The 10,000-nt window shown below is 52.1% G+C and overlaps 2 protein-coding genes across 5 annotated transcripts in view; both read left to right on the top strand.

The window, feature by feature from the left end:
- LOC143010388 (PH and SEC7 domain-containing protein 1-like) overlaps positions 1-4,180 on the top strand; it is a 24,823-nt gene extending 20,643 nt beyond the window's left edge. The window contains 4 exon segments of the mRNA XM_076162679.1: positions 424-581; positions 665-809; positions 884-1,027; positions 1,204-4,180. Coding sequence (XP_076018794.1) covers positions 424-581; positions 665-809; positions 884-1,027; positions 1,204-1,512 — 756 coding nt within the window. The 3' untranslated portion in view covers positions 1,513-4,180.
- Positions 4,181-4,211: 31 nt separating this feature from the next.
- ninl (ninein-like) overlaps positions 4,212-10,000 on the top strand; it is a 16,455-nt gene continuing 10,666 nt past the window's right edge. Inside the window, exons 1-8 of one of the 4 annotated variants that reach the window (XM_076162664.1) lie at positions 4,212-4,365; positions 4,927-5,257; positions 7,409-7,505; positions 7,762-7,952; positions 8,626-8,633; positions 8,667-8,695; positions 8,872-8,996; positions 9,080-9,211. In XM_076162664.1, coding sequence (XP_076018779.1) covers positions 5,075-5,257; positions 7,409-7,505; positions 7,762-7,952; positions 8,626-8,633; positions 8,667-8,695; positions 8,872-8,996; positions 9,080-9,211 — 765 coding nt within the window. In that variant the 5' untranslated portion in view covers positions 4,212-4,365; positions 4,927-5,074. Of the gene's footprint in view, positions 4,366-4,926; positions 5,258-7,408; positions 7,506-7,761; positions 7,953-8,625; positions 8,696-8,871; positions 8,997-9,079; positions 9,212-10,000 lie in introns of all 4 variants that reach the window. The other 3 variants (XM_076162663.1, XM_076162662.1, XM_076162665.1) reach the window with 3 other exon arrangements.

The raw sequence follows: 10,000 nt of genomic DNA, 5'->3' as shown, positions 1-10,000 counted from the left end.
TCCAGTGATCACAGATTCATTAGTTTCCTTCCTGTTGTTGGTGTGAAGGATCAGACACAGTGAACTCTTCAGCTCCATCTAGTGGACACTTTACACATTACAGTTTCTCTACATGAAGCTGGACTCCATCAGTCTGTCAGCTGATCACTTTCATCACTTTCATCATTTTTACCCCCCATGTGTTTTAAATACCTGTTTATTGTCTTAGCACACAAATCCAGTCCAATGTAAAGTCTTGTTTTACTGCAGTGCATTCTGGGATAGATGCCGTTTACACTCACGAGGCCGAGCGTGTTTGACTCCTCCCCTCTCTTGTACTCGGTGCTGGTGAGCAGCAGCAGGGTCGGCCGGTTGGTTGGATGGATGGTTGTCGTGGTAACATGCGGTGACATGACTCTGTGCTGCTCTGTGATTGGCTGTCAGGATGAGTACCGGGCGGAGCACGAGCTGAGCGAGGAGGACGTGAAGAACTCTGTGTCGGTCCATCACTCTCTGGCCATGAGAGCCGCCGACTACAGCAAGAGGCCCAACGTCTTCTACCTGCGGACGGCAGACTGGAGGGTCTTCCTCTTCCAGGCCCCGTAAGCTTCCTCTTCCTCATTCAGTCTCATTGTTAGCGAAGGGTTTTCTGACCTCCTCTCTGCTCCTCTGGCTCCTCCCACAGGAACACGGAGCAGATGCACTCCTGGATCACACGCATCAACGCGGTGGCGGCCATGTTTTCGGCCCCGCCTTTCCCGGCGGCAATCGGATCACAGAAACGCTTCAGTCGCCCTCTGCTGCCGGGATCCAACACCAAGCTGTCCCAGGTAGGCCACGCCCCCATGTGACTCTGTGAGGCGAGCGGGGCGGAGCGTTGACATGAATCCGTCTGTCCCAACAGGAAGAGCAGGTGAAATCCCACGAGGGTCGCTTCAGAGCCGTCTCCTCCGAGCTGGCCGACCTCAACGCCACCACTTCAGACCACAAGGTCAAAGGTCGCGAGCTGGAGGAGCAGAAGCTCCGGGAGGAGTACCTGGAGTTTGAGGTGGGGGGGGCGGCAGGTCACATGCTTTTACTTTGAAAAGTTTCCACTTTATAATCGCTCAGACAACTTTTAATTCCTTCCTACAAAATAAAACGAGAAGGGATTTTGCGTCATTCTGACGATCAAACTCTGTTATTGATCATCTGTGTGTCTGTGACTCTTCTTCTGTGGTGCAGAAAACTCGTTACGGGACGTACGCCATGCTGCTGAGGGCCAAGCTGTCTAACGGGGACGAGGACCTCGCTGCCTTTGAGGCGAGGCTCTTTGACGACGGTGGCCTCCAGAGGGCGCAGTCCAGCCCGGCGCTGCCTCAGGACGCCGCCGGCAAAGACAAGAGCCGCGGCGGCAAGACCTCCAAAAGCGCCAGAGCGTCGCCCTCCTCCCCCGCTAAGAGCAGCAGCATCAGGGAGGGGAGCAAGAAGAAGAGCGAGGAGGAGGAGGGGGCGGAGCCACAGAAACAGAACAGCAGACAGGAGGAGGCGTGAGATGCTGAGTTCGGGGACAGATGTGAAGGATTCTGGGTAACCTCCTCCTTTGCTCCTTTTCTGTTAAACCCCAGCTGCTTTCTGATTGGCTGCAGGTGTTTTTCCTCCAGAGCCGAGCGAAGACAAACGCTCCTCACATCGCCGACCAGGGAAGACGAAGGAACCGAGAAGAGCCCAGAAACAAACTGAGACGTCCAGACAGACATTTGGTACGGGCGGGACATCATGGCCGTGACCGTACAGGCGTGACCGTACAGGCGTGATGTCACGCCCCTACAGTCACGGCCGTGATTCTGAAACTCCCCTGCTGCTTGTGATGTTTGACACACATCACAAGCAGCAGGGGAGTTTCAGAATAAAAGCTTTGTTTCCTGTTGAAGTTTCCATTTTCTGAGGCAGAGTGGACAAGCGTCCGTCATCATTCATCTCTGAAGTGAATGAACTTCAGGCCTTTAGGTACTCAGAGACAACTGTGACCTCCGGCCGCGCTCTGCGTCTCCCAGCAACCGGCGGGGAAGCAGGTCGCCATGCCGACCGCATATGGTTGACAGAGGGTGTGGGAATGTTTCCATGACGACCGCGCAACTGAGAGGCCCCTGGAGTCAGCAGACAAACAGTGGGAGGGGGCGGGGCCAAACGGACGTGTGTGTGTGTGTGTGTGTGTGTGTGTGTGTGTGTGTGTGTGTGTGTGTGTGTGTGTGTGTGTGTGTGTGTGTGTGTGTGTGTGTGTGTGTGTGTGTGTGTGTGTGTGTGCGTGTGCTTCCATGATGTAGATATTAACTTCCTGTCTCAAAGGTTCATATGCTGGAATAGTTTTAGTTTTTGTCTGAATTCTCTGTATGGAAGTTTCTTCATGACATCATCACCATGGATCAATCACTTTGTCTCCTGTTAAACACTGAATGTGAGAGGAAACACAGACAGGTTCAGGTCTTAACTCTTTCAGGTCACAGCCTTTGAGCAGCTTCACCACCAGGGGGCGGAGTTTCACCCTGCTGAGCCTGGCAGCCTGGCTGAGCTCACTCACCAGGGTGAAAGCATCATAAAGGAATCTATGTGATCCATGCATCACACTAACATAGAGCACTGTGGCAGCAGAGGGACTTAAAGGTCCTCCTTGTCCTTACATGAGCGACAGCATGAGTCCCGTCCAACCAGAGACATGCTGAGTGACCATGGCAGACCTCAAAGGGTTAAAACATAATCCTGCATTTTACTCAATGAATTCAATGATCTTCATCTCCTTCACCTCCAAACTCTGTGTTCCTCTGTCAGTATGTAGATGTTTGTGCTTCTCTTCAGGTCTGTAGGTCTTTGAATGGACCATGAAGGATCCTGATGGATCCTGATGGATTCTGATGGATCCTGATGGATCCATGAACACGTGTTAAAGAAACAACATGAGCTTAACCTTGAGTTAGACTCAGTATAAAGGTTAATCTCTGTTTCGGAGTGAAAAGCTGATTGTGTTTTGGTCATGAACAAACTTCCATGCACTGCCCCCTGCTGGACACAGACAGAACCCCACCATGCTGGACCAGAACCTGGACTGTCTCTGACTCTGATTCCTGTGATGAGGACGGTGAGGAGCTTCACATCAAACACACATGTCCCTCTATTTAAACTCTGTGTACGTTGTTGCATCTTGTGGTTGTTTCTTGTTAAAGTAAAGGACTCAGACCAGCTGGAGGCGCCTGAGCTTTACTGCTTCCTGTCATTTCATCATTGATGGCGTCATGGAGAGTGAGCTTTGGTTCTGTGAGGACAGAAGCTGAAGCTCATGTGCAGAGGAGAGAAAGACACAAACACACACACACACACTTCAACTGTTGGTTTCATTTCAGTTTAAAATGTAAACGGACTCTTTACAAACAGAGCAGAGGACCGTGACTGAAGCCGTCCACTGGGGGCGCTGCAGCACAGCAAACGGTCCTGTAGGAATGTAAGGAACCCTTCATGTTCTCATCATCTGAGTCTAGCGCCAAGAAGAAGTATGAGCGCTGCGGCTTTCATCACTGCTCCTCTTCCTCTGTTATAGTAGTTATAATCATCAGATAAAAGCATTCAGAACCATCTGAGGTGATAAACCAACTCTACTAACAACGGATCTGCTGTAGTGTCTGCCTGTCTGTCTGTCTGTCTGTATTTGTTGAGGTAAAGCCTTCTTCTCTTTGTTTGGTCGCATTCCATTCTAACATTCTCCGCGCTCCTCCCCGCCTCCCTGTGCGGTGGCGCCCTCCAGCGGACAAACACAGCAGCATCCTTTATACTTTTACGCTTCCTGAGAATCATCAAGGTACTCGATTTAAACGAAGAAAACCCGGAAAACAATTGGATTTACAAATTAAACGTGCAGTCTCAAGAAATCCACTCAGAAGAAATGACCAAAATAAAAACATCGAGCTAACAGAGATGTTGTGTTTAGATGAAAAGTCATCACATTTCGAAATTAACGTGTAAAGTATTGGTTTCTAAAATAAGGAAATACCAAACAACCGTAAAACAACGACACTAGACATGACTATGTTCTAAATTATGTCTTTATTCTTCTCACACTTGTTTTGCTCTAAGTATTTCGTCTCATTCTGGATGTTTGATCGTTCTGCCGCCTCCGTCTGTAGAATAAAGAGCTAAACTCTATCAGACGTCGCCGTGAGGTTGCTTTATTTTGAAATACATTACCGGAAGTGTGTATCTTGTCGTTTTATCCCATTTTCCCCGCTCCGTGTGTGCGCATGTGTGTGTGTCTGTGTGAGTGTGTGTGTGCGGTGTCTGTGTGTGTCCGTTACAACTGTTGGAACGGCGGAGCCTCGAACTCAAACTCTGATGGAGGAAACGTGAAGCGGCAGAGCGGTGAGGAACTTTGCTTTGGTACTGTTCGGTTCTGTTGGGTTCGGTTCTGTTGGGTTCGATCTGCCCGTCAGGCTCTGAACCGAGTTTGAGCGGAAACGAGTGTCTGCTCCTTGTTCTTCGCGTGTTTGTTGTGTTTGTTTATGTTACGGAGGGTCGCGAGCCTTTTGTTCGCGTGGCGCCGTTCCCATGGTGAAGCTTCAACAGCTCGCGAGACTCACCGAGGCGCGAGATGAGACTTTAGGGCTTTAGAACTTTCGGACTTTAGAACTTTAGGACTTTAGAACTTTCGGACTTTAGAACTTTAGGACGTGAATCCTTTGATTCACTGAAACATTTAACGCTTTCATGGCCGCAGGGAGGGACTTCCTGCGGGTGAGCACAGTAACTACCCTCCGTGCTGTGCCGTGCTACAGCGCCGCTCAGTGGACAATCTGGGTTTCTCCTCCTGTTTAATGGGAGGAGCTTCATCACGCGATGACGTCATCCATCTGTGTCTGGATGATAACTTTATAAACATTTATTCAAGTGTGACAAAGTGATGATCATCTTGTGCTGTCTCAGGTGGTTACCATGGAGACCTGCTGATGTTACAGGCTGTGGCAGACAGGAGGAGATCTGGAAGACCCGGACCTGGACCTGGACCCGGACCTGGACCTGTCTGTCTGGCGTCTCGTACGAATCAGGCGGCGGCGCATCGTGATGCGTTGTGATGGAGGAGGCGGAGCAAAGCCGCTACGTCGCCCAGCTGAAGGCGGAGTTCGACAGCTGCGACACGACGTCCACCGGCTTCCTGGACAGAGACGAACTGACGGCGCTCTGCAGGAAGCTGCAGCTGGACGCACATCTGCCGCTGCTGATGGACACGCTGCTGAGGGGACGCAGCTACACCAGGGTGAGACAGGGGACACCTCAGGACAAGACCACAGAGAGACAAGACCACAGAGAGACAAGACCACAGAGAGACAAGACCACAGAGAGACAAGACCACAGAGAGACAAGACCACAGAGAGACACACACAGAGAGACAAGACCACAGAGAGACAAGACCACAGAGAGACAAGACCACAGAGAGACAAGACCACAGAGAGACAAGACCACAGAGAGACAAGACCACAGAGAGACAAGACCACAGAGAGACAAGACCACAGAGAGACAAGACCACAGAGAGACAAGACCACAGAGAGACACACACAGAGAGACATACACAGAGAGACAAGACCACAGAGAGACAAGACCACAGAGAGACAAGACCACAGAGAGACAAGACCACAGAGAGACAAGACCACAGAGAGACAAGACCACAGAGAGACAAGACCACAGAGAGACAAGACCACAGAGAGACAAGACCACAGAGAGACAAGACCACAGAGAGACACACACAGAGAGACAAGACCACAGAGAGACAAGACCACAGAGAGACAAGACCACAGAGAGACAAGACCACAGAGAGACAAGACCACAGAGAGACAAGACCACAGAGAGACAAGACCACAGAGAGACAAGACCACAGAGAGACAAGACCACAGAGAGACAAGACCACAGAGAGACAAGACCACAGAGAGACACACACAGAGAGACAAGACCACAGAGAGACAAGACCACAGAGAGACAAGACCACAGAGAGACAAGACCACAGAGAGACAAGACCACAGAGAGACAAGACCACAGAGAGACAAGACCACAGAGAGACAAGACCACAGAGAGACACACACAGAGAGACAAGACCACAGAGAGACAAGACCACAGAGAGACACACACAGAGAGACAAGACCACAGAGAGACACACACAGAGAGACAAGACCACAGAGAGACAAGACCACAGAGAGACAAGACCACAGAGAGACAAGACCACAGAGAGACAAGACCACAGAGAGACACACACAGAGAGACAAGACCACAGAGAGACAAGACCACAGAGAGACCAGACCACAGAGAGACACACACAGAGAAACAAGACCACAGAGAGACAAGGCCACAGAGAGACACACACAGAGAGACAAGACCACAGAGAGACAAGACCACAGAGAGACACACACAGAGAGACACACGCAGAGAGACAAGACCACAGAGAGACAAGACCACAGAGAGACAAGACCACAGAGAGACACACACAGAGAGACAAGACCACAGAGGGACAAGACCACAGAGAGACAAGGCCACAGAGAGACAAGACCACAGAGAGACAAGACCACAGAGAGACAAGACCACAGAGAGACAAGACCACAGAGAGACACACACAGAGAGACAAGACCACAGAGAGACACACACAGAGAGACAAGACCACAGAGAGACACACACAGAGAGACACACACAGAGAGACAAGATCACAGAGAGACAAGACCACAGAGAGACAAGACCACAGAGAGACAAGACCACAGAGAGACACACACAGAGAGACAAGACCACAGAGAGACACACACAGAGAGACAAGACCACAGAGAGACAAGACCACAGAGAGACACACACAGAGAGACAAGACCACAGAGAGACACACACAGAGAGACAAGACCACAGAGAGACAAGACCACAGAGAGACACACACAGAGAGACACACACAGAGAGACAAGACCACAGAGAGACACACACAGAGAAACGAGACCACAGAGAGACAAGACCAAAGGGGGACAAGACCACAGAGAGACAAGACCACAGAGAGACAAGACCACAGAGAGACAAGACCACAGAGAGACACACACAGAGAGACAAGACCACAGAGAGACACACACAGAGAGACAAGACCACAGAGAGACACACACAGAGAGACAAGACCACAGAGACACAAGAGACGCAGAGGGACACAGGGGGACATAGAGGGACACAGGAGACACAGGGGAACACAGAGGGACAAAAGTGCAACGTCATTGATCGTCAGTTGATTGATAAATTGTGATCCTCCCCTTAAACGTCTCAGTTTGTCGTCTCTTCCTGTTGAGCCTGCTGGTGCACACAGGTGGGCGGGGCTTCAGGGGCACTGACTCAGATTAAGTGTGTGTTGCTATGGAAACCCTTTGAAGTGACTCAGGTTTGCTCTGCTGGTCTTCAGGTGAACTTTGAGGAGTTTAAGGACGGCTTTGTGGACGTCCTGTCTCGCTCTCTGGACCTCAGCACGTCTGAGGACGACAGCAGCTACCTGGAGCCTGGTGAGGGTGAGACAGTCAGTGAGACAGTCAGTCACCATGACGATGTCACAAACACTCTGCTGCTGCATTCAAGGACAGATGTGTGTTTGATGTTTGAACTGAAGCAGGAAGCAAACTACCTGCCTGTCTGTCTGTCTGTCTGTCTGCCTGCCTGCCTGTCTGTCTTTCTAATCTTTGTGTCAGAATGATTCTCACTCTCTTGTCTCTGTGTGTGTGTCTTCCTCTTCCTCGCTCTACCTCTTCCTCTTCCTTCTAGTCCTTCCAGAGGAGGTGAAGCCAAAGTTCGTGAGAGGAGCAAAACGTTACGGCCGCCGCTCGCATCCCGACGGTAAATCGGGCGCCGTTCTGACCCGCGACTCGGACGATTCACCGACGTCCAGAACCGAAGCCACGGATTCGTCCCCGGCCTGCAAACTGAGACGCTCTACATCTCTGGAGAGCGTGGAGGTGAGACGCTCTGTCTGGAGACAAAGTGTGTGTCCCTCGCTCCGAGGCTTCAGTGTTTATGTGGAGTGACGAACCACACACACCCACACACACACACACACACACACGTCGGGCTGGGCCCAGACGTCCCGGTCCAGCGGTCCCGGCGGTGGATACCTGAGCCGTTTGGGGGCGGGGCCTCTACAGGAAGTGGCTCTGTGAGGAATGTTGCTCCTGGCTGCAGATCAAAGACGTCTCACTCTGTTTCTGTTTCTGTCTCCTTCACTCTCACTCCCTGGGTCACCTCTGACCCTGTTACCCTGTAGTGACTCTGACCTTTGACCCAAACAGGAGAAGAAGAACAGAGATGAGAGGAGGTGTGGCCTCATGACATCATCACACAGTTCAGTTAGAGAAGCCAGGAGATACTCTGAGCTTTTATTGTGGAGGGCAGAACTTCTATCACACACACACACACACACACACACACACACACACACAGTTCAGTGTAGCAGCAGTAATCACAGCTCTGAAGTCCTTCTGATGGCTGCACCATGCGCTCTGTTGGCATTACTACACACACACACACACACACACACACACACGCTCTCTCTCTCTCTCTACAGTGTGTGTGTGGGGGGGGGGCTCTGTCTTTGTCTCTGTCCCCTCTTTGACCTCCATGTTTTGTTTCCAGAGCCTGAAGTCTGACGAGGGAGAGGAGGCAGGAGGTCAGAGGGACGAGGAGGCAGAGTTCACACCCCGAGGTACCAGAGCACCCAGAGCACCCAGAGCACCCAGAGCACCCAGAGCACCCTGCACACACGCCTGGTGCTTCAGATCACAGACATCAACACACAGAACTCTCACTACAATCTCCAGCCTGACTCTGTGTGTGTGTGTGTGTGTGTGTGTGTGTGTGTGTGTGTGTGTGTGTATCCAGGTCCTCAGCAGCAGGAGGTGATGGACAGCAGCAGGGTGCAGGAGGTGTGGGAGGAGCTTGTGGGGGGCGGCGGCCTCCTGGCAGCAGTGTGTGATCATCTGGGCCTGCAGCAGCTCAGCGCTCAGGTACGCCCCCTGCAGGACGGAAAGTGACACCTGAAGCCTGATCCTGTTTCCTCTGTGACCTCTCACCCCCCCCCCCCCTGCAGGAGCTGGAGGTGCTGCTCAGGAAGCTGGACGCTGACCTGGATGGACGAGTCAGCCTCAGGGAGTTCCAGAAGGTTCTGTGTGGCTCCGCCCCCATCTCCTGTTCCACTCCAGTACGACCCCACAAGGAGAGGGTCAGTCACACACACACACACACACACACACACGCACGCACGCACGCACGCACGCACGCACGCACGCACGCACGCACGCACGCACGCACGCACGCACGCACGCACGCACGCACGCACGCACGCACGCACGCACACACGCACACACGCACACACACACACAGAGGTAGAGGTGCAGTGCAGCTTGTTGTTCACTGGTTGACCAGCAGAGGCAGTGTGTCAGGCGATGACGAGGCTGTCTGGCCTTCATCCTGCAGTGAAGCTTCAGAACACATGGATCAAAGTTAGACAGGCTAAAGATCTGATTGGCACGTTTGGTTGAAGACTTCAGGCTCCTCCTGATGTTTGACGCTGAGGGAAATGGTATTGATAGTTTTTGCTGAAGTTTACGAGCCGTCCTTGAAAGCATCGTCACCTTTCCCCACCAATCAGGAGGCGCCACTGCAGCTGGTAGGCAGTCAGGTGAGGGGGGTGGGGCTTATGCGGGTGTTTCCCAGCATGCAGCGGGGCAGCAGGCAGCAGTCATGTCGTGCTCCTCAGGTCTGATCACAGGCTGCGGCCTCTTACGCTGGGCCAGAACCGACTGGACCGGACCTCACGCCACCAACCAGGTGATCATGGAGCTCTGAGGACCAGCATGAGGTCTGTGGACCAGCATGAGGTCTGTGGACCACGAGGAGGTCCAGGAGTTTGTTGGTTTGTGGAGGAGGAACGTTGATTCTTTTGTTTTGTGCCTCAACAAAGGAGTCAGCGTTTAAGTTTTCCTCCTTTAACAAGTGAAAGAATCAAACT

The sequence above is a fragment of the Genypterus blacodes genome, unplaced genomic scaffold (assembly GCF_046128005.1).
Source record: "Genypterus blacodes isolate CSIRO-AG114 ecotype Tasmania unplaced genomic scaffold, CSIRO-AGI_Gbla_v1 ptg000127l_1, whole genome shotgun sequence".
NCBI classification, from domain to species: Eukaryota; Metazoa; Chordata; class Actinopteri; order Ophidiiformes; family Ophidiidae; genus Genypterus; species Genypterus blacodes.
This window is presented reverse-complemented; position numbering and strand designations above follow the sequence as displayed.